Source organism: Chelonia mydas, chromosome 5 (assembly GCF_015237465.2).
Source record: "Chelonia mydas isolate rCheMyd1 chromosome 5, rCheMyd1.pri.v2, whole genome shotgun sequence".
Lineage (NCBI taxonomy): Eukaryota > Metazoa > Chordata > Testudines > Cheloniidae > Chelonia > Chelonia mydas.
The window spans coordinates 100,590,664-100,614,906 of NC_051245.2; the positions used below are offsets into that span (position 1 = coordinate 100,590,664).

The 24,243-nt window shown below is 43.3% G+C and overlaps 2 protein-coding genes across 4 annotated transcripts in view; one reads left to right on the forward strand and one right to left on the reverse strand.

Moving 5' to 3' along the window:
- The window catches only part of JAK2 (Janus kinase 2), a 156,353-nt gene extending 151,972 nt beyond the window's left edge, over positions 1-4,381 (forward strand). For all 3 annotated transcript variants that reach the window (XM_027827858.3, XM_043546956.1, XM_043546955.1), the window contains one exon: positions 220-4,381. In XM_027827858.3, coding sequence (XP_027683659.2) covers positions 220-327 — 108 coding nt within the window. In that variant the 3' untranslated portion in view covers positions 328-4,381. The remainder of the gene's footprint in view (positions 1-219) is intronic.
- Positions 4,382-10,110: 5,729 nt separating this feature from the next.
- Positions 10,111-20,900, reverse strand: LOC114020782 (relaxin-3). The gene is made up of 2 exons (XM_037901888.2): positions 20,587-20,900; positions 10,111-10,824 (listed from the first exon to the last, which is right to left on the reverse strand). Exons 1-2 carry the CDS (start codon positions 20,816-20,818, stop codon positions 10,460-10,462), a joined length of 597 nt encoding a protein of 198 aa, XP_037757816.1. The 5' UTR covers positions 20,819-20,900; the 3' UTR covers positions 10,111-10,459.
- Between the last annotated feature and the right edge of the window lie 3,343 nt (positions 20,901-24,243).

The following is a 24,243-nucleotide window of genomic DNA, read 5'->3' on the forward strand; positions in this document are numbered from 1 at the left end:
TTCTGAGACTTGGTGGTGGAGAAAGAACTGAGGCTGGTTTGCCTGCACAGCCTCATTTCAGGGTACAAGGATGCATGTGTGGGCTACATGGACACTGCTAATGAAAACTTCTGATCAAAGGCCATGGGGTGCATGCGCACCTGAAGTGGAGCACCCATCTTGAAGAACTATAGTTACTGCACAGGGTGAGTAACCTCTCTTTTCTGATGTCTTCCCCAGATTTATGCCATCATGACAGAATGCTGGAACAATAACGTAAGCCAGCGTCCCTCCTTTAGGGAGCTTGCGGTGCGAGTGGATCGTATCAGGGACAACGTGGGTGGATAAGAGAACTGAAGTTCGTTCAGAGGACATATTGGGACAGAACAAAGTCTGCCCTTTGGGTTGCTGTGGGTTAGACACATACATCCGTCTATCTTTGTTGTGGGCAAAATGTGTGTGCAAATATCCTATCAGAACCTGCAAACTGTGAGGAATTCTGTATTTCTTCTTCATCAGGATACATTTGCTACTACAAGGACATGACAATGAAATACTCTAATAGAAAGTGGATTATTTTTCTAAACAGTGTCCTAATATGTGATCAGTTAGCATCACCAGTATTTGCCTTACTTGGCAATGCAAAAAAAGAGTGACTTACCACTTTGGTGAGGTTTTTAGGGAGATGAAAAGACTGAATGCATTTCCTTGCCAAGATGGAGATGCACAGAATATATTTTTAGTGTTTTCACACTGAATGTATAGCAACTTGGCGTCCTGTGTAGTGTGTTGCACAAGGGCTTGTGCTTTATTAATAGAGTTTTATAATTTCATTGTCAGTGAAGAATTGGCTTCTCTGTAGAACAAATTGAAGGAGGTTAGATAATTTACTAAGCAACTTTCAGTGTGCCTGTTTGAGTCCATTATTAGCCAGCAATACATGCAGAGGTATATGTTAGGCTGTTGTGTGATGTACTGTAAATATTTTTAGGGAAAGGGAACAAATATTTAGTTCTATTTGTACAGCAACCCCTCTCCCCCCCCAAAAAAAGTTAAATTTTGAAATGGACAAGCGTAAAAACAGCACTGTCTATTTTCCTACTTTCCCCCCATGTAACCATTGCGAAAGTGTTGGGTTCTCCCCACATTTTATGAAAATACAGGCAGCAAGTGGAATTGAAGCTGCTTCAGACAAAGCAATGACTTCAGTGGGCCACTTCGGAGAATGAGAATGCTAAACACATTATTAACCTTATTACATGCTGCTCTTTTGTCTTTCTGACTTTATCTTTGTGATGATGAATTTATCTATAAATAAGGATTCTGCTTTGGGGGTTGAACTAAAAAATAGAAAACACCTCCAAATCCACAATTAAGTATTAGGATTAACTATGCCCCTCTGCCTCCACTCCCAAAAGGAGTTTACAGCAAAACTATCAGCCATCTTACCAGGACTGTTTGCTGATGGAGTTGTACCATCCCATCTCCTATTTCCTTCCTTTGATCAGACCCCAAGATTTCGGAGAAGGAACTGTCAGTGAGATTTCCCATGCAGAAATTCCTTCACATCGGTCTGAGGTTTGGGAATCAGGATTTGCCACCCTGCAAACAGGCCCAGGCCCCACCCTCAGAATTCTGTGGGATCTGCGTGAGGCCAAAGCTACCTGCACAGAGTCCCTGTACCTTGGCTCGGTGCTTCCATTAGTTCTGGCCTCAGTCCCTTTAACATATGTCAAGGAGCTGCAGAGAAAAGATAACTTCAGCTCCAGGCTCAAATACCCTTTCTGGGGAACCCATGCGCTCCTTCTCCCTGGTCCATTGCAGACCCACATAGAAGGGGTATACAATCTGTTGAGGTTAACTGAGGCCCCCTATCCTGTGAGGGAAGGAAGACCTGTGTACGGAGTGTCCCCTACATGCATATTTCTTGGGGGCACGATCCCCATTATCTCTAGCTGTAAGTCAATGAATGTGGTGTTTTCTAATTCAAGCCATATGATCCTACTTGTTCTCTTAAAATACAGTAGATTGTAAACTAAATTTAACTCTAACTTGCCTTGTTAGAGTGGTGGTTCAACTTTGTTTTTGTTCAGCAAATCTCATTTTAGGGGCACCACAACTCAACCTTTGTTCTTAGATCAGATTTCTAGTCAAGTGGAATGTTCATTTTTAAGTAAATTGACAGCAAATCAGAGACACAGGAAAACTATTCGCAAACATTAAGGGGCACAATAGTGCTGTCATAATGTAAATCTTATAAGAAGATTGTTTTTAAAAAGTACCTCAATTCTAACTATGTTTACCCAGTGTTCAGCCCAGTGCCAGTATGAGAATGTTTTGTGCCACTACGGGACACTCCTGCAGGTCTTACCCAGGCAAGTCTTATGTTGACCAAAAACAGGGAGATTTTGCCAAGGGTAAGAAGTGCAGGATCAGGCCTTCTATTCTGGAAATTATTTTACCAATAATTTATGCTTCTTTTGTCACGATGTTTGAAACACTTAAAGCATTTTTTAAAAAGTAACTTCACCATATATTTTTCAAGTGCTTTTTTTCAAATCAGTACCTGTTGTTGCATTTCTGTACATTGTTTTGGACTTGATTTTAAAATAAGTTGTGCAAAAGATGTATTTGCATTTGTATTTGTAGAGTCTTAACTTTGTACAGTGAGTTTTGTAGGGGTTTTGTTTCATTTGTTGTTTGTTTGGGGTTTTTTTGGTAACCAAACAAAATATTCTAGTTTTACAAGCATTAAACAGCATTATTGCTGGGATGATGAATGCAGAAATCTAAAATTGCAGTGTATGACACTCAGTAACCCAGAGAGGTGGGATCCATGAAAGTACATAAGCACCTAAACCCCAGACTTAGGTGCCTACGTCCCTGTTTTAGGCACTTAAGTCCAAGTTTTGGCTCCACTGCGATTCAAAAAGCTCTTGCCAAACCCTGTAAGCACCTGAACTCAACGCTGAAGTTTTTTAGAGTAAAAGTTCCCTAGGCACCTATGTTTCTTCTTTTGGCCATGTGCTGCCTCGTTCTAGCCGACCAGATGCCTGACTCCTATCTGAGCCCCAGAGTGATTCACTAACCAGGGAAAGACAGGCATTCAGACACCCAAGTTATGTGCAGGGCCCAATCCAGTAGACAGGCTCAGAGCTCACTTACCAGATCAAGTCCCATTGGAAATCTTAAGTACTGGACCTAGGGTCACCCACCTAGGAAGTCCTGAGTCTAGTCCCCCAGTTCCAAACACTGTTTCATTATTTATCAATAGTGCAACAGGAAAGAGTAAGGGACCCTTAACTTAGACTGTCCCATAGCCCCGTGGCTAAAGGCATTCTAACCACGGGGCTATGGGAGACCGCTGTTCAAATTCTTTCTCCCCTTCTGGCAGAGCGGGGAATTAAACTTGGGTCTCCCACACCCTAGGTGAGTGCTCTAACCACTGGCTGAGAAGTTATATGGTGGGTGCCACCCTGCCAGCACCACCATTATCTGTGGAGCGAGACAGGTGCCTAACTGACTCCCTCAAGAAACATCTTAGGCGCCTAAGCCATCTAACTCCAGGCAGCAGGTTCCTGTTAATGGATTTACATAGACATAGGTGCCTCCCTGCAACCTGGATTTAGGTGCCTATTTCCAAGAGATGGTGGGGCAGGGCTTAGCGCAGACATCTCTAGTTGGTATCTCCCACTGGCTAGTTTAGGTGGCTCTCTGCCAAGCATTCTGGCTTTTGTGTCTTGCTCTCTGAGGCATCTGTCTCTCCCAAGTTGATTGTATAGGTGCCTAACTCACCTAACTGCTTGGTGGATCGCAGTGGTGGTTCTGTAAGTTTCTAGGCGCTTAAAAGCAAGGATTGTGACGCTCAGCGTTGCAATACATAAGTCCCTTCATTGATCCCACCGTAGGTTTCCAATATTTAATAGACACAGAATATAGCTTTTTTATGTAAAAATCTCAGGGACGTTTGTGTAATGCAATGAAGAGATCTTCCATACTGCTATTGTTTTCAAGTGAATAAAAGCCCTTTGCTTGTTCTAGTACAGTATGTCTGATTTCATACTCTATTTGATTTCATAAGTGTAGTGTTAGAACTTACAAGTTTTGAAGTTCTGTATTTTATTAAAAACATTTTAAAAAGCATCTGTTTTTTTACTTTTTTATATTGTATTTTAGTTTTTAGAGAAAAGATACAAATTCACATCAAATTTTGTTTGTTCAGTTGGATGGGGTAAATTAATCCATTGTAACAACTGTCTATATTCAAAGGGTTGATCCTGCAAGTTGTTTAGCATCCCCAAAGCCCAGTGAAATCATTAGGAGTTAACAGTGATTAGTACCTTCAGGAGTTATGCAACACCTTGCAAGATTGAGAACTCACAGACAAAAAAATTGATTCAGATAAAAAAAACCACCTTTCACAAATATAACTGTTCTGTTGGTTTTAAAGAGGATACAAATGCAGTAACTTTGCTGGACTTGTTAATGACAAATGTAATAACCTTTAAAATCAATGCACTTCGGAAGTTAGTTCCTATTAGTTACAGTAGCTCTGTATATACGCTGATATTTTCTTTTACATTATACAGTCTTTGCATTAACAGATAAGCCATAATTATTTTACTTTCTTCAGTTGGCATTCAGTTTGTCACATTTTCTTGTTATTTATAATGCTGTGATTTGTTGTGAAAAAGTGCTCTGTCCTACCTGTACATGACTGCTGCTATGGAGTAAAGTGAAAGTTTTATTACAGCTACTGCTTTTCAGATTTTTATATTTAAAGAAAAATCATTTTAATATAAATGAAGTATATATTGTAAAAAGTCTTTACAAACACAAACGTGTTTTTATTTCCAAATATAATACTGGTCTGTGATCCACTAATTGTGAATATATTTAGCTTCAAAATTCATTCTTAAGCATATTCCAAAAAGTTGCAAAAGTCCATGTAATAAGCAACAGGAATGAATTTCCATAAAGCTATGACCTAATCAGAAAAGAGAGAAATTAGCAGCTAATGAGAGTTTGGACAAATCACAGTATCTAAGAAACGCTTCCATAGTTCTCAGACACCAGTTACTGTATATCCCTATGAATATAACTGTACCAACATATTTCAAAAAGTATTAAAATGATTTTAAAAAAAATCAGTTTCTTCTAATTTTTGCATATAGTTTTAAAACAATCTTCTCCCACCAACTACGCTTGATAACAGTAGGGGAAGATAGGAAGTACTCCTAAGGATTTATTTGGGCCAGTATGACTAGTGCATAAAGAAGTCAGGCAGTGATGGAATGTGTACAGGAGAAAAAATATATAAAGTGTACCTGAGAGCAGGATCAGAGACATGCGATCGTGTTTGGCAATCAAAATTAGATATTAAAGTATAGAGAAGGAGTGTGCATGACAGAGGACAAAAAGAGATTGGAGACTCCTATCTCAGACAGCTGAGGAGGGTATTACACATTTCATGGAAAGACAAAACAAATGTGGGAGTAAGGGAGCTGACAGAGCAGGACAGCCAAGAAAATATCTTCAAAGAAAGAAGGCTCAGGTAGTTGGGACATGTACACAGTCTGGAAGATGGGAGACATGCTAAGCAAGCACTGAATTGGATACCTGAGGGAGGAAAGAGAAAGCACGGATGGCCAAGGAAGAACTGGTAGAAGACCGTGACAGAGGATACTGAATGTGCGGGCATCACCTGGGATGAAGTACCACAACTAGCAGGCACCTGTAATCAGTGGAGGAGCTGGACTGCCATTTGTGTCAGCAGCACAGGAGGAACGAAGGTAGGACAGGAAGGAGTGAACTACCACTGTAGAGGTCAGCCCAGGAGCTCACAAACAGAACAGCCTGAGTATAATCAAGGAAGCTCCCTCCTCTGCCCTAGGATTGATCTATTTAAACAAAAACGGGAAGCTGAGCAAAAGGGGGGAATTAGAAGCCATCCAGCTTGTAAATGGGTGGTGATCTGTGTCCCAGGTTCCAGAAGACTATCCTGAGCAGGCTTGGCTCAGAGACTTTGCTTGAGGACTTTGAGTTGCGGAGCTTGTAAATCAGGGGTCCTAAGGTAAGGGCTTCTGGAACTGTTTGTTAAAATTTTTCCTTCCATGAGATACTTATTTTTAATTTGTTTGTTTCTTTTGGTCCCCCTGGCCCAGATCCCTTTTTAGAGAACATATGATGCCCCAGTTAGGGGGAAGTAAGGTGGGGGTCACCCACAGTGCCTACCCCAGCCACAGGGAGGCATACTGGGACAAATACTAATTGAAAAAGTTACTTGAAATTGTATAGTGATTTAAGGTAATGTAGCATATGCAAACTAATTATGTGCACTGAACATGCCATATCATTTGAAATATTTTTTCTTTGCTAATGTAATTACCTCAACTTTTATATTCCCTACTTAAATATAAATTCTCCCTTCTTGCATATATGGCCTGACAAGACTGAAGATGCATGAATTCTCAAAATAGATTGCATAAGGTGAAATTCAGTTCTGTGCAGAGGATCAATATGAGGCCTAAGTGAACTAACTGCCAAGACAAAGTGATATTAAAGGAATATTCAGATATTAGACCAAAACTTAGCTTTGGTAACCCAAGCTTTAGAAATGTTTCCATTAAAGTGCTTGTTTTAAATAAGCATTTTCTTGCAGTGTTTGGATTGCAAGTACATGAGAACCTGAATGTTAAATGGACTAAAAAACGGAATACAGACATGAAATTTGAGTATTTTCATTATCCAAGATCAAAGAAATGTATAAAGTAACTAAATGCTATAATAAAGTAGTACATTGCTGCCAAGATTTTCAATTCAAGAAAGCGTCTCTATTCAGGAAAGGTGCTTAAGTGTGTGCTTAAAGTTAACTATGTGCTTATGTGCTGTCCTTAATCAAGGCTTTATTTGGTCCCCTTTCAAATGCGTTTAACACCCAGCCTCTCAGACTACCTAAAATTAGGCTCCTAACCCCTTATTAGGCACTTATTTTTTTAAATCTTGACCTTAATTTTAAAAATTTAGTTTTAATCATCTAATGTAGTAATAGCATAAAGAAATTCTCTTTAGTTGTTTAGTACACATTGATACGTGTGATGTTAGGAGGTGACAAACCCCAACAATAAGAATGGGTATGCTGGCATACCAGAATGTTAGTTCTAAAATTTTAAAGGGACATGGTCAGGCTGTTAAAATATCTGAGAATGGGCTCTAATCTGCAAAATTTTGATTTGATTACTTTAATTTTTTTATTGTAAGATTTCCTGTAATTCTGAATTGGTGTATATGAAAATGAAGTTATTACTACTCTACTGTCCAGTGACAAAGAGTTAGTGATTAGGTTATTCCAAACTCTGCATTTCCACACTTTTCAATATCTGACTTGTGGCGTTTTTGTGTAGAGTTACCTTTGAGTTCCTGGCTTTCAGACATATGTTTTTTTTAAACCTTCAATATGTATTTACAATTTTAAGTTAAGGTGTTTTCCTTTCGAACATTTAACACTTCAGCTTAATGACTTGTCTGTGTGTAACCCATTCCCAATTACTTGTAAATACATATCTGTAGTGAAACATGTCTAAACATTCAACTAACCAACAAAAATCCATTGCTTAATGGATTTTTTTAAATAAAGGTGAAATAGAACTATGCTCAGTATCTTAGTCACCCTTGATCCTGAGAGAACCCTGGTAAGAATACCTCACACTCTTGTAACAAATGTGTATGTGCATAGAGAGGATAAATTAAATAATGTATAGTATTCATTCATTTGTGAGTGAATTTTATCAATCCAGTACTTACATTACAGTTGGTTTACTTTCACCCTTCAAAGACTATTCGCAAAGTGCCAGGATAATAGTGAAAGACAAACTTCAGCACCTTCTGCAAGTCACACCTCCTGCCTCGGTTAAGCCATAAATATTCCTTGCTTGAGTTGGGAATTATATTTCCACTTACTGCTTATGGTAAATTTCATGGAGAGACAGATTTCCTTTTATTTTTTTCATATCTTCACTCGTTATAATGTTAATGTATATGGCTATGTCTTCAATCTTGAACGTTAAGAAAGTGCCAACAGAAAATTCCAGTGGTTTGGTCCAAGAGTTAGCTTAGCCCACCTGAATTACACCTTTAGACCATGAGATGCAGGAGGAGGAAAGGTAGCTCACCTGGATCACCTCTGGGCTGTGTGCCTAGGTGGATGTGCCACCAACAAACCTGAAAGGCAGTCCTGGAATAAGGAACAGGTATGTCACTTCCTCTGCTTGTTTGTAAATATACACAGTGCAGCTTTTTCTCAGTTTTTCACTGTACAAGTTTAGCAGAGAAAATGTTCTGTCAAGATGGACTGTACATACAGAGCAATTTTCAAATAATCAAACTACAGTAATTTTTCTCAAAGCACTTAAGAAATTTGGTACAGGCTATTTTCTATGTCAAATTTCAGCTCTCTGCTATAGCTGTTTCTGCAGTAGAGTTGCTAAGCGTGAAATTGAGAGAGAATTTTCTCCCTCCTTCCACCCCATCAAATTAGGGGAGGCGTTTCTCCTCAAACTCTTCCCCTTCTCCTTTATAAGATGCTATGTCTAGAAAAACTCATCCCAAAACTTGAAAAATTCATTAAGATGAGTGACTGGAAACAGGGTTTAGAATGGAAAAAAATATGCACCCTTAACTAGCACTGGGAGCTACAGTGAACACACAACACTGTCACTCAGTTACTCTTCCCAGAGCATCTCTCACTCACTGCAGCTATGTATAGTAGAAGAAAAGTGTATTTAACAGTTAGTGCTATAAATTGCCATCCCATTGAAATGTAAATGTTATGAAAGCTAAAGGTTGATGATATCCACATTTAACAGCTGTTTTTCCCATCCTCTTTTAAAATACCCTGAAGTTTTCACTCTACCAGTAAAATCTAATTGATGGGAATAATTACAAAATCAGAGGATGAAAGGAACGTAGGAGATGCACTATTGATTTAGTGAAGCGTTCGTTTAAATGATCAAATATAATGGTTAAAAATGTACATGGATTGAAAACTAGCTGCAAGTCAAACAGTCGTCATAAATAGTCTTCAGTAAGTGTAGTGCTGCAGCAATTGGTGTTAGGTCTGGTACTTAGAGTGGCAACTACTCACTGTCATTTTCACTAGTCTCAAAGTAGGAGGTATAGAACACTAATTTCAAAGTTACAGTAGGATGCATTGTAAATACCAGAATTCAGAGGGACCTCAAGTGGTTACAAATATTAGCAGAAAATAAGTTTAGTATATCTGAAGAGGATAAAGAGAAAAATCTGGACACCACACCGTTAAGAGACAAGTAACAGTGGAAGACAAATGAAACAGAAGTTAGAAATTCAACAATACATCTGGAATATTGCACACAATTGAATACTGCAGTATTCTAGAATTGTAGATAAATTGGAAGGTGTTCATAAAACAAGTATGAATAGGAGCAAAGATTAAGGGTGCTAAATATCTAACAGCTCATCTAAATAACAAGTGAGGAACAGACGACAGAAGATAAACCTAGATTCCTTGACATGTTAATTCTTCAACCAGAGATTCAGGGCAGTACAGAGATATACAAGTAAGAAAGAAGTCAACGGAAAGTTTAACCTGAATGAGAAAATTTTGTTTTAAAATGTGGTATTTAAGAAATAATTCTGCAATTGGATGGAGATGGTCTGAATATTGTACTAGATCCTCTTACTAATTTCTATTAGTGTGGTATAGAAGCCAGTTATACTCTACAGTCTTCCATTAACTGGTGCAACAGCAAGCTTGGTGGTATTTGAGTTTCAAGTTATAGAACACCCTTTCAGCTAGAATTGGTCAAAGTCTCAGCTCTTTAAAGGATTCCCTAGGTATTGTTTCCAATGGAAGGGGAAAAACAATTCTATAGCATTTATATCAAACGGGGGGTCAGGACCGCTCAGGGTGTTGCAATGTTATTACATGGGGGCTTACGAGCTGTCAGCCTCCACCTGAAACCCTGCTTTGCCTCCTGCCTTTATAATGGTGTTAAATATATGTAAAAGTGTTTTTAATTTATAAGGGGGGTTTGCACTCAGAGGCTTGCTGTGTAAAAGGGGTCGCCACTACAAAAGTTTGAGAACCACTGATTTATATAGTGTGACATACTTTAATTACCATTGAGGTTTCTCCCTGAAGTGTTACAAAGAGGTGGTGTGAAAGTCTTATTATAATTTTAAAGACAAAGCCTTAAAACACAGAAAGTAAAGATTTACTAACAGAGTTAGAGCAAAGGTTACTGCGGCAAAACAAAATTACTAATTATCATAAGTTTGTGAGTTTTTAGAGAAAAAACAGTAACATATACAGCTGCTTGCAGACAAAATTGCCATGTTGTTGAGACTGTTTCTTTCCTTACATGCAGTACTTGATCAAGCATCACTGCAACTAACATTGAGTTCATATGTCTAAAATAAATACAGAAACACAATTTTAATCTCAGCATAGTGTACTGATATCAGCTTTGGTACATCCCCATTTGCAGCACACTCCTGCCACCCCCATTGAGAAGTCTCGTTTTCTTCTGGGATACCTGGCCCAAGGAAAGGTATTTGACACCATGGGATTGGCAATCCCTGCTCCCCCTCTGTTCTTCCAGGCAGCATCCTCAACCTGGCGAACATATTCACTGAAGTCATCTGACATGGGTACGTACTCATTATAATCAAACAAACTAAACAAATCCTTCAGTGTCAGCTGTCCAAGTGGTATGCTGGCTCTCTGCAGCTGCTCCAATCCAGGAACTAAGACTGACTGCAATTTCAAGTTCTCTAGTTCTTTATTACTAGTGGCTTGAGCAGAATCTGTTAAAATAAAAATAAAGATTTTTTTTTAATTCCAAAGTTTTTAGGTGTAATTATAGTGTTCCTAAGGGCGGAAGGTCATAGTTAGAAGTTACATCACAATCATTCAGCTAATAATAATAATAATAATAAATAAAGGAATCATTATGAAGGCTGCGAGTTTATCACGGAGGTCACGGATTCCATGACCTCCGTGACTTCTGCAGCGTGCCAGTGCGGCTGGCTACGGGGCTGCCCAAGCAGCTCAGGCAGCCCCTGGGCCAGTTGCACCAACTGCTGCTAGGGCAGTCTGGAGCCACTGCCACCGCCCTCCCCCGACAGCAGCAGGAGGAGTTTGGGTGTGGGAGGGGGTGAGGGCTCTGGGTGGCAGGCTCCCCAGAAGCAGCAACATGTCCCTCCCTCAGCTCCTGCCTCCACCCGCAGGCACTGACCCCACAGCTCCCACTGGCGGCGGTTCCCGGCCAATGGGAGCTGCGGAGCTGGCAGCGTGCAGAGCTAGGAGCTTATGAAGGGATGTCACCGATTCAGAGAAGCTGGATAGAGAGCTTGCCAGCCGCACCAACCCCACCTCCCTCCAGCACCCGCAGCACCCCCTCCCCACGCACCCGCGGCGCTCCCAAGATTTAGTCAGGGGTATAGTACAAATCATGGACAGGTCACGGGCCATGAATTTTTGTTTAGTGCCTGTGATTTATCCATGACTTTTACTAAAAATACCCGTATCTCAAACGTAGCCTTAATCATTATCTAAACACAAGACGACAAGAATAGCACTACCACTACCTTGGCTGACAGGGTTGTTTTATTTAACTATTGTTTTAAACAGCCTAGTTTTGTAATAAACATGCTCTTAGCATAACTACAACAGCGTGGCTGCTGTAAGCGACACACTTGACAAAGCATCCTTTTTCCACAAGGGCACCATGCAGTTACATGCAGTCTTAGGTGGGAAGTCACCACCTGTGTGCTATTCATTTATAAAGAATAATTAAGCAGCTATGAGATACAGGCAATTTCCTCAGACAGCAGTTCTCAAACTTTACCAACCCAAGGACCCCCATTTTGATTTAAAAATTTTCATGGACCCCCAAACCCATCACTCAGCCCCAAGCCCCGCCCCCACATCACCCCTTCCCAAGGCTCCACCTCTTCCCACCCCCACTCCACCCCTGCCTCTTCTCTTCCATGCCTCTTTCCAACCCCTCCCCTGAGTGCACCCCATCCCCATTCCTCCCTCTCCCTCCCAGTGCCTCCTGCACACCACTGAACAGCTGTTCCCCGGCATACAGGAGGCACTGGGGAGGAGGAGGAGGAGGAGTTGATCAGCTGGACTGGTGGCCCTGGATGTGATTCTGCCTCCTCCCAAGTGCACCCCATCCCCACTCCTCCTCCTCCATCCCAGCACCTCCTACACACCACTGAACAGCTGTTCCTCGGTGTGCACGAGGCACTGGGAGGGAGTGGGGAGAAGTTGAGTTGATCAGTGGGACCTACGGACCCCCTGGAGAAACCTCGTGGACCCCCAGTTTTAGAAAAGCTGTCCTAGGGATTGACTGGCTGATAGAAGGTGATGGTCTACAGCTGTGCTCTTAAGCCTATGCCTGGATCATCTATTACAGCAAAGTGTGTGTTGGGTAGTTAATTGGACTGTCTTGAACTTGCAAAGCAAGTACAATACTTTGTATCCCCACACAAGCACTGAGTTGTGGTCACAAGAATTTGTTGTACTGGAGTTTTTTGCAACATCTAGGAAGAGGGCTTTAACAATGGTCCAACTGAGCAAGTGCCCTCTGCAACACACTTATGCCCCACAGTAGTAGGTATTCTTCAGTCTTGAGAGGACCATGGGTATCTACCCCTGAGAGGTAAAGAATTTACTGAGTTGGTTTTATGGCAGCTGAGGATGTGGCTGAAGAGACCCACTTGAGAGAGACAATCTCTGCCCACATCTGTCACATTTAAAAGTGATGTTTCAACTCTTTGGGCTCTGCCTTCTGCAAGCTCTCTTCTCCTTTGCTAAGCTGGATGGCTTCCTCTCGTAACTCCGGACACCTTTGTTAAGCTCTTGTTTCCAAAGGCTGTGGTTTTGAGTGTGATCTTCCCATTTGTCCACATCCATGTCCATTTCTTTGAGGTCTCACTTGCACACATCCTTGAAACACAATTTTTGGGTATCCTTTGGGTCTTTTTCCAGATGCCAATTCGCCGTAGAGGATGTCTTTTGGGTTGCACCCATCATTAATTAGCCATACATGCCAAAGCCAGCGGAGGCATCTCTATCTGAGAAGTGTTTGTATGCTGGAGCACCTCAGTGTTGGTGACTATCCCTCAAGGAAATGCCCAAGATTTGACGAAGGCAACATATCTGAAAGCTGTCGAGCTTTTTTTCCTGATGAGAGTATAAGGTCCCTGTCTCACTCCCATACCAAAGTGTGCTGATAACCCATGCATGATACACATAGATCTTTGTGTGTTCTATCCGTTTGTTGTTTTGCCATACCCTCTTGCTCATTGTCGCTCTTGCTAGACATTGTTGTGGCAACTTTTCCAATGCAGTTTATAGTTGTTGATCTTGATGGAGGGTGCTTCCTCAACTCCATAATGGCACATTATGTTTGTCTTTTTTAGGCTAATGGTAAGCCCAAAGTCTTGGCAGGCTTTGGAAAAACTGTCCATAAGGTTTTGGAGATGAGCTTCTGTGTGGGTTGTCACTGCTGCATCATCAGCAAAGAGGTGGTGTTGGATAAGGGCCTCCTGAGCCTTGGTTTTAGATCTGAGTCTTGGAAGATTGAACAGCTTTCTGTCAGATCTTGTGTGCAAGTAGATTCCCTCAGTTGTGGAGAAGAATCCACAAGCATCATATTTGTGTTTGTCCTCAAATCCATTCCATTCCAAACTCATTTAGTTACTCAACATTCCCTAACTGCACTAAGCAACATGTCAGGTGCCTTAGGAGACACACAACATACTGGTACAACTATGATTGTAAAGTATGATGAGTATAAATGTGTCAAAATGGCTCTATCAAACAATGTTGCTATGTAGAAGCGCTACCCTAGAGGTTTGCAGGCTGCCTACAATGTGGACCATCTCTTCAATTCTTATTGACTACCTCCTCCTATTCTTGACTGCATGAACCACTATCCCCTATTTGCAGACCCTACCAGTTGCTTAGATAGGCGGTAATGTTAGGAGAGTATTTATATATTTTCAGCTAATGCTTTGGCTCTTTGTTTAGTCTCTCCCTCCAATCTGCTCTGTTTCTCTCAACTGGAAAGAAGGAACGCTAGCAGCTTAGTTACACACCAACTCTGTGCAGGCCACAATTTGGGAACTTCTGTGGGTGGCTAGAAGGACAAAGCAAGACAACCACCTGTTTCATGCTATCTATCAACGAAAAGCTTTCCTCATGTACGTGTAAGCGCAGCCAGTGTGGGGATATCACAAGCACCACCAACCTGGACTGTAAAAGCCATTCCATGTGAAATCCCTATTTTCCCTTCCTTTTATTGTAGGCAAAATCCTTTTGTATTAGTTTCTCTAACTACTCGTGGGGCCCCAAATAACCTTTTTTCTTTACAATTGCAGCAAAATCAATTCAGACATTGAACTAGGAGCATAGCAGAAAAGTGCCCTTTGGGGGGAAAAAAATAGTCAAGATGCTGCTTTGCTTCAAATGAACAATTTATTTTTAAACTTCATCCATGTCTTTAACTTAGTCCTCTGAAGACAAGTCATTTCAACAAAATGTATTAATTTTTATTTAAACTTGTGAGTATACCCAACCAGAACTGAGTGATATGCAAAAAATGACATGTACTGGCTAAGATTGTCACCCCTGCTTCAGCCTTTTTCCCTAGGGTAAACGGGGTAGAGTGGTATTATGGAGCCCTAAAAGCCCAGTATCCCCTCAGAGGATTTCCCCAGCACAGGGACTGCATAAGACAGACATAAGTACCCCTTCCAAAGCCCTAGTGTAGGAGGCATGTCTGGGTTCTTCTAGGCAGTGCTGCAGCGAAGGGAGGCTGCCATAACTTAAACAAGCCTCCACAGCTAAGTAATAGCAGAGCTGCTCCAGCCCCTGGAGCATCCCCAGGTGCAGCAGAGTACAAAACCAGCATAGTCACCTCAGCCTGCCCCCCCCCCCTACTTCTCTAGGCTGAGGGTTCTGTACTATACCTCTTAGAGGTGCAAAATAGAACCGTAGCCCCCGTACTTAGCACACTACTTGGGGAAGCACTATACCTATAGTTTCTGGTTGACTATTATGTCCTTCCAAGCAATTGATAATGGGCTGTTAATAGGACTATTCTTCCTCAGAGGTTTTGGGAACCATGTAGAGTTTGTTTAGCTTTTAAGAGTTGATCAAGACAAAAGGTCCTATGGCTGCCATGAAATTGAATGAATCATAGAATATCAGGGTTGGAAGGGACCTCAGGAGGTCATCTAGTCCAACCCCCCTGTTCAAAGCAGGACCAATCCCCAACTAAATCATCCCAGACAGGGCTTTGCTGTGAACTAAATGACTCAAAGTCTATATGAACACTGAAGGATTAATGCTGTGAGTCCCTAAGCCCCTGTATTCATGATGCAGTCTGTTCATTGAGATCAGTTCCATCTCGATCCCATTCAGAGACACTAATACTAGATATGGGGTGGGCAAACTGCAGTCCGCAGGCCGGATCCAGCCCCTCAGGGCTTTGGATCCGGCCTGCGGGATTGCCCCCTGTGGTGCTTCAGGCCCTGCGCTGCTCTCAGAAGCAGCCAGCATCATGTCCCTGGGTTGCCCTGGCCTCCAGGCACTGCCCCCTGCAGCTCCCATTGGCCGGAAATAGGGAACCGTGGCCAATAGGAGCTTTGGGGAAGGTACCTGGAGGCATGGCAAGGGCAGTGCTCAGAGCCCTGTGCCGCGTCCTCCCCAGGGGCCGGGCAGAGACGTGGTTCTGGCTGCTTCCCAGAGCGGCACGGTGTGGGGCCAGGGCAGGCAGGCAGGGAATCTGCCCTGGTCCTGGTGCGCGCCGCTGCCTCCCCAGAGCCACTTTAGGTAAGTGGCACTGGGCTGGAGCCCGAACTCCTCCTGCACCCCAACTCCCTGCCCTAAGCCTCCTGCTGCACCCTGCACCCCAACTCCCTGCCCTGAGCTCCCTCCTGCACCCCTGCCCTGAGCCCCTTCCCTGAGCCTCCTCATGCACTCCACACCGCTTCTCTTCCCCAATCCTGAGCCTGTTCCCCCACCCCCTCCCCTGCCCTGGCCCTGCACACAATTTCCCCACCCAAATGTGGCCCTCGGCCCAAAAAGTTTGCCCACCCCTGTATTAGATAATAGTGCATCCATCCAAGTTTGGAGTGAGAACGCATATTTTTGAGGCAAACCCTTGTTATTTACCTAAATTTTTATCTTACAGAAGCTAGTGTGGCATGAATGCTCATGACTTGCTGTTGAAAGCATGGTTGTGCCTCTAGCTAAGAGAGAGGTCAAAGCAGGAGACTATGAGGAAAAATAAAACAGTTATCGGTTTAAGGTTCCTAGAAGGCCCTAGTACATGTACTGCTGTCACCTTTTTTTTAAAAAGTACCTTCTACTTTGATTTGATCGGTTTCTGATGGATTATATTTCAGAACACAAGGATAAATCAAATTATCTAATTTTCCTGAGCCATTCAACTATTGCAAGAGTACATGTCCATTTCTACCCTGCTGCTCAGATAAATAGGAAAAATATACTGAGTACCTCAAATACAGCAGAATAAATTAGGTGCCGACTATCAAGAAGGAACTTTCTGATGCTTGAGGATTGCACTGACTGCACTAGTCTGTACAACTTTCTTACAAGGACACTGCTCTTGTCATACTTGCAAGCACACATTTGCAGAGCTGCTCTTTCACCCCAGTGTATTAGAAATTTCAGTATTTGTTTAAGCACTTGTTTTACTGATGCTGGGTATAGTTCAGAGTATGTAGATGTCTTCAACTGATTTTTACAGTAACAGGCTTAATAGCCAGTGTAAATAAAATATCCTTTAAGTTGAATTACTCCAAAGGAAATCTTTTCAAGCTACAATTTTATTCAATCAGTATTTAAGTTTAATCCCTTTTATGTGACAATTTTATTTAAAAAGATCTTTCAGAATAAGTTAACGCAATAAATAGAAGATCAAGTCTAGCCTCCTCCATCCATTTAAATACCTGTGTATGATCTAGTGTATACAGGGATGGGGACCTTAGTAGTGTTGCAGAACATCTTTTTAACTTTGTGCTGTGAATATTATTGATCTTTCTATTTTGTATTATATATTTTGATAAAGAAATTTTGCCGAAACAAAATAAATCCTTGATCTTGTAAGTGCTTGTCTACACAAATATTTAGTTTGCAGCAAGCTACGATGTGAAGCTTCCCCATACTAGCCTGCTACAAACTAAGTGTTTATGTGGACCGCTGACTCTTTTAAATGACTGTCATCAGGGTCCACATGGACAGTTAGTCCATGGCAGATTCACACCCCAGCTTGCTGCGAACTAAATGTTCATGAAGACCAGCTCTAAGTAACCAAATAATATAGCATTCAAATTTGAGGAAGCTATCAGACATAGAATGGAAAAGATTAAATGAGTAACTATACAGGGACCAAGGCCCAGTTCCCCAAAAGGACTTAAGCACCTAGCTCCAAAATTTAGGCACCACTGAGATCCTCATAATGCCTGCTCAGCTGTCACCAATTCTGGAAGTTACTGTAAAAGTCCCCATGGTTTCTGCCTCTGGATAGGTGCCCATCTCAATCTCATGCTTAAATCCCAGTGGGGTCCTTTGACTAGCTCACCTGCAGGGCCCAATCAGGTAAGTGTTCTCAAAGCACACCTAACTCTACATACACAGTGGGGAGATCAGGGGCAAGTGATGTAGACATCCCTGATGCTTTAGTCCAGGGGTGAGGGTACTCATCACATCTCAGATGAGTACCTTCACCAATGGACTATTGAGCTGTTCTTGCGAGAAACAGATTAGGTGCCTGATATCAGAACAGGGTTTCTCGTTGTGGATCTTAAGTGCCTTCCTCTAGCTCAAGCTTGGGCATCTAACACCCTACTCTTCAGCTCCCCACCACCGTGCTGCTTTTTGTGGATCCCATTCCCAGGTATGTAACTCTTTCCATGCACTGTATACGGAGCCTAGATGCCTAACTCAAGGTCTGAGGATTCTACTCATGAGCTGTTAAGTGCCTAAAAAGTTAAGCCTGGCAATACTCAGCCTTGCAACACACAAGTCCCTTTCTGGATTTACACCCAAGTTCTCTCTCCACAAAACACAGTAACCCCTGTTGAAGTCCATCGGAGTTAATTGTATCCTGCTGCATAAGAATAAGGCCAAATATGACTTGTGGTAGAATGTGCTACTGAAAGAAGGGGTCACTTCCCATTTCTCAGCTCCACAAAGTAGTCTTCAAGTCTTGAAGTCTGATACTACTAGTCTAGTCATACTAGTATTCAGGAGTTTTAACAAACAATACATACAGTACAGGTTGACTAAACCAGAAGTCTTAGGAAGTGCTTTGCAGTCATTTGCTATTTTTGACTTCTGAATACACAATAGGAATCATTTTAACATGTCTTGAACAACAGTGCAAGTGTTTAATCTTTAAGCAAATAAATACACCTTTTATAACGGGTTCTCAACACATTTTTTGGTGGCCTCAGAGTGCGGCCACCAACTATTGCTGATGGCTGCTCTGACAGTTTTTCCTAAAATACTTAATAAACTTTAGGAAAAAGTATATGTGCATATTTATTTATGTCCATGTCATTGTAATAGACTTATGAAAGGTTGGTTTGTTTGGTTTTTTTTTTGGTTGTTTTTTTAGTTTTTTTTGCAGGCTCAATAATAAAAATGTACAGTTGTCTCTTCTTTATTGGCTCTAAACAGCATAGAAACACAAATAAGGTGCTTTGAATGTCCTTGTTTTATTTCTTATGGTTTCTTTTGCTTTCTTGGGTTTTTTTGTTTGTTTTAAAAGACTTGCTAGCTCCTATGTGTGCTGTGAAAAGTGATATTCGTATGTTTGTTAGTATCACTTTTCACAGCAGATTTACTCAGCCCCAGCAAGCCTAGGGACAAATTAAGCCCCGGATGGGGAGATGGGTACAGAGGCACTTGGGGCAATGGAACACTGGGGGAGATAGCAGTGATGGGGGGGGAGTGCTTGGGCCTAGAGCCTGTCACCATGTAGTCAGGGAATGGAGCCTGAAGCCCTATGCCAGGGGACAGGGCCCAGTGGCTGGAGCCTGCCCCCACTGCCCTCGGGAAGGTGGGGAGCACACTGGCTGCCTGCTCCTCCAACTTGTCTCTCTCCAGTTTGGGGCAGCGCCCAACCACTGCTGGTAGCCCCTTGGTAGGGACTGCTGTCTTCTGCCCTCCCCCAGGTGCCTGCATTGGAGAAATGCTGTGAGTGTAGCCATGATTCCATGGGTTTTTTTTCCTGGGATGACGGATTAAACAAGTTTCACTAATAGAAGCATTTATTTGAACATGTCCCATCATTAGCAAAGTAGAAGTGACCCCATGTGTTTGTGGGTTTTTAGGTGATTTGGGACAGTGCTCTATTCTTGCTCTTCAGGCAGTCCATGAAGCATCAACTGCAACTCATTACCACCATATTCAAGATGGAAGAGGTGGGAGGTAGTAGAGCTTTCTCTGAAGTGTGTGCTCATAACAAGTATGCGGTTAGATTCTAAGCAGAGATAACAGTGAGCAGGCACTTGCCCATACTACAGGTGCTGTGGCATTACAGCTGTGTTAGGCACTTGCTACAGTGACTCAAGGGGGCTGGTTGTCACTGTGGTTAATCCACCCCGGGGAGAGGCAGAAGCTAGGACAACAGAAGAATTCTGTCAGTGTGTTTCACTACATCTCTCGAGGGTGTGAATTTTTCACCCCCTTGAGCAACTGAGCTAGGTCGACCTAAGTCTTAGGCGTACAGCAGCCCTTTGTTTCCCCAAGGTGTTGCTTGAAAGTCAGCCAACCTTCTTGGGCAGAAAGATCAGTTCTCTCTGCCCTTGCCTGTGAGTAGCAGCAACCCTTTGATCGCAGCGAAACTTACTGAGCTCTGTGCCACTCACTGCTGGCCAGAGCCTAGCAGTTAAATGGAGGAAGAAGGTCTCTCTCCCTCTGAGGTACTTTGCGGGTGTCCATTAGGGTAGCACCTGGGCACACGGGTCTGTTAATGAGTTTAGCCCAGAGCCAGAGCAGCCCCGTGCGCGAAGGGCCGCGGGCTGCAGAGCGGGCAGGGCGGTAGCCAGACGGTCCCGCACGAAGCCTGCGCGGGGCAGGGATGGCCACGTCCCGGGCTCGGGGCTTAACCTTCCTCGCTCGCGGGGGGCGGTTTCGCGCTGGTCCCCGGGCCAAGGGGCGCACCAGGCTACCCAAGACCGAGGGGGCAGAGGCAGGGAAGTTGGACGCGTCCCCCTCCTCGCGCGTAGCCGGGCAGAGGCGAGGGCGCCGACGTAGTTTCTCGCCGTCAAGCGACTGGAAAGCCGAGGCTGCGCCTCACGCTGCCCGGGCCAGTCAGCAGCCGCCCCCTGCCCCGGCCGTGCGCTGGCCACCCCCCACCCCGCGACGGGTGACAGCCCGGCCCGGCCGCCTCACCGCGAGCCGGGCTCCCGGGGGGGGGGCAGGTCCCAGCCCGGTGCCCCGCGCGTGCCAGCCCCTCCGTTTGCAGCCTGCGGGGGGGGGGGGCACGCCGCCCCCTCCCCGCGCTCCCGGTCACTCACCAGCGCCAGGCAGCGGCTCCCCCGCCTGCAGGGCCAATCTCTTCCAGCGGGACCCGCCGCAGGTGAAGATCACGGCGCGGATGAACTCCCGGCCGCACAGCTTCACCCCGTACTCGCCGCCCCGGGGCGCCGCGGCTGCCGCATCCCGGGCGCTCTGCGCGCCCAGCTCCGCCGGCAGCCCGGCTAACAGCAGCCCCGCGCACAGCACCCGAAGCCTCAGCGTCAGCCCCATCCCGGCGCGCGGCCCGGACCCGCCCTGGCACCCGCCCGCTAGACTGTCACACCCGGCGCGCGTGCTGCCCAGCCCCCCCGGCCCTCGCGCCAGCGGCCCGCCGCGTGCTGCAGGCCCGGCGCTCGCTGACGCCCGCCTTATATACCCTGCCGAGCGCGGCAGGCGCGGAGTCACCCACGAGCACAACCCAGCCCTGGGGGGCACGGCTCGGCTAGCCACCGCCTCCCTCTGCCTGGCCTCACTGAGTTATTGGCTTGAGCTGCGTGCCCGTCTCTCCCCTAATAACCCAGCCCACCCCACCCCTTTGCAAACCTGCCCTACAGGAGCAGCGCTGGCAAGAGCCGCTGTCCCTCCAGACCCTCGCACAGCTACGTCCTTTGGGATGCGTGTAGCCGGGGGCACCCTGCTGCCCCCCTCACCCCTGGGGCCAGCGCTGCCGCTGGCCCGTGTGACATCATCCAGCGCTGATTGATTCCCCTCATCGCCCCCACCCCCCTTCGCTCCTCCACTTCAGCCACCCTGCTGTGGCTGTAAAAGTACCCCCTCCTCTTCTGAGTGGGATTGAATGCAGTGCACACAGGCAGCAAGGGAATGGAAGTGTCACACTGGTAAAGGTAGTGGGGTAGAGCAATAAAGAGCACATGGTCCTGAGGTGACAGTAACTTGACATTGATAAATACCTACTACTGGTGATGTTAAAACAATACCCTCTTCCTGCTCAGCATGTGCCTTTCAGTCACATTTCCCTATAGTTTTGCATCATCCACAACCACCACTGAATGCAGGCATTGTATCTTGAATAGTGCATTGTAGAGAAGCATTGCTATATATATCGTGTAACTTTAAATCAACTTTTATACAACAACCATAACCAACACTCTTTAAACAATTTGCCATTAATTTCATTCTAACTGGAGGCAAAGTCACAGAAACTGTTAATCACAGGCGGGAAAGCTGTTCAGAACAAATCTATCCCCAAGCAAAGTAGCTAAGGTAGTTGTACTGCAAGTTAACAAATTAGAGTAATATATTTTTGTGTTCAAATATTTGTAGTAGAATGATGTAGGCAATAGCAAAGAAGCAAAATTATGTTTATTCATGAGAAATGTAAGCTACTGGTATAATTGTTACTAGTCTAGTCAGTTTGTTGTTCCAGTATGAGTAATTCTTTTTAGAAGTTATTCTCAGGCTTAAAGTTTAAGGAAAAAAACCCTCATGTGTACTTCATGTTGGACTGCACTCCACCAAGAAAACAAGAACAATCACTGCTGCACTTCATACCTTTTCTAGATCTGTGGATGTAGCTGTAACCATTTCCTTTCAATTGCTTATCAACCTTTATTTACATTTTTAGGGCTGAAGACAGGGTAGGTGGTGGAAAGCAGCTCTGTAGCTCCCTCTTTAAGAAAAGAGCTCCGTTTATAAATGCAACTTTATTGAGACTAATCTTGGCATATAGTTTAGATATTTTTAAAAAATACTTGGTCCCAGAAGTGTCCAGCTGCCACAAATTAATGTTGTCCGTTTTTATTATTTTTAGCTGGTGTTTTTGGTGGAAGTATGTGTGCAAAAAACATTTGCTATAACATTATTGTGCTTTCTGTAATACAATACACTATTGTGTATTGGCTCCTGGCACTTGTAACCATTAAACAGTTGTGCTTTTTCCCAGTAGCATGTCCTTGATAAAAGATCAGAAAGTATCAGGTAAGGTGAATATGTCCTTATAATTTATTTGCACAAACTCCAACACCTAAAAGGTTTGTTAAACTGCTTAAGAGAAATATCAATCCGCACCAATCTTTAAAAATTAGGAAACCTCCAGTTTAGATCCTTCTTTAACTGCTATCACATTTATCATTTTCAATCACAGACTGCACCCCAAAATGTACAGAGCAGCAGCCAATCATAATACAAAACCTCAGTTCTTTCTGACCTCAGCAACATCAACATGTCTGTTAGACGTCTGTTCATTGGGGAATTACATTATATTTTCCCCACAGGAAAGTATGTCAGAGATAATAGGAAGAAGGGGGAAAAGTGATATGGGGTAGATTTGACAAAGTAAAAATGTTCAGTAACCAGTGAAATATGGTAGTGAGATAAGAAGATAAAATTAACATGATGCCATTAGACAACAAGCCATAGCATAGGTAACAGTTAGGAAAAGGCCCTGCTCACTTCCATTCATGTCCTGCTCTCTCTGCCTTGTAATTAATTGTAATTGTAAATGCAAATGCATTGTAATCTATCTATCTATCTATATATGGGGTTTTTGTTTTTTTTTTTTGCTGGATCAATAATAAAAATAATGTACAGTTGTCTTTATTTTTTATTGGGCCTTAACAGAATAGAAACACAAATAAGGTGCTTTGAACATTCTTTCCGGGGGTACATCAATTCATCAAGATATTTGCCTAGTTTTACAACAGGCTACATAAAAAACACTAGCAAAGTCAGTACAAACTAAAATTTCACGCAATGACTTATTCATACTGCTCTGTATCCTATACACTGAAATGTCAGTATAATAATTATAAAATAAATCAACTGGAATAGATATATTATAAAAATGAGAAAGTAAGCAATTTTTCAGTTATAGTGTGCTGTGACGCTTTTGTATTTTTATGTCTAATTTTGTAAGCAAGTAGCTTTTAAGTGAGGTTAAATTTGGGGGTACACAAGACAAATTAGACTCCTGAAAAGGGTACAGTTGTCCGGAAAGGTTGAGAGCCATTGCACTAGATGATGTGATGATTAATATGTTCCTATTTGAATGCAATTGATTTTTTTTTACCATAATCAGACCAAGTTTGCAAATATGTTCTAACACTTGCACCCTGACTCATGTTGTTTTGAGAGGAAGAGATTCTGAATGGTATGAGTGAAATAGAAGTGCAATGGTGTGATGTTATCTATAAGGATTTCTAAAATTCCCACTACCCCAGCCTTAAGCGCCACTATAAGATTATGAATGATAAATTTTGGCCAAAATAGGACTGAAATCCTCAGCCCTACTCTCTGAGAGAGTGCTGCTAGAGTTTTCTACCACTTCGTTATTTGGAGAGTGCCTTCATACAGAGATGAGTTTTGCAGGATGTCCTAAGCATGGGTCAAGTTGGGCTCAGCCTGATCTCTGCTAGTAAGGAGTTTTGTAGCTTTGGGCATTGCTGAAAGTTCTGTCCTCTACCTCTTGCCCCATGGATCTGTGTGTGTGATGCTAAATCTGACCTGTACAGGATTTACACTGCATTTTAACATCCCGGAAAGGGTTGTTCAGGCCATACTCCAGAAGGTGACATGTTGATATCCATGGAGGGAATAAAAAATTCTCACCACTCTTGAATGTATGGCTTATACTGTGGTTCTTATAATCTAGGAGCACTGCCTCCTAGTTCCCTCTGCTGTAGCCACAGGTTTCTATT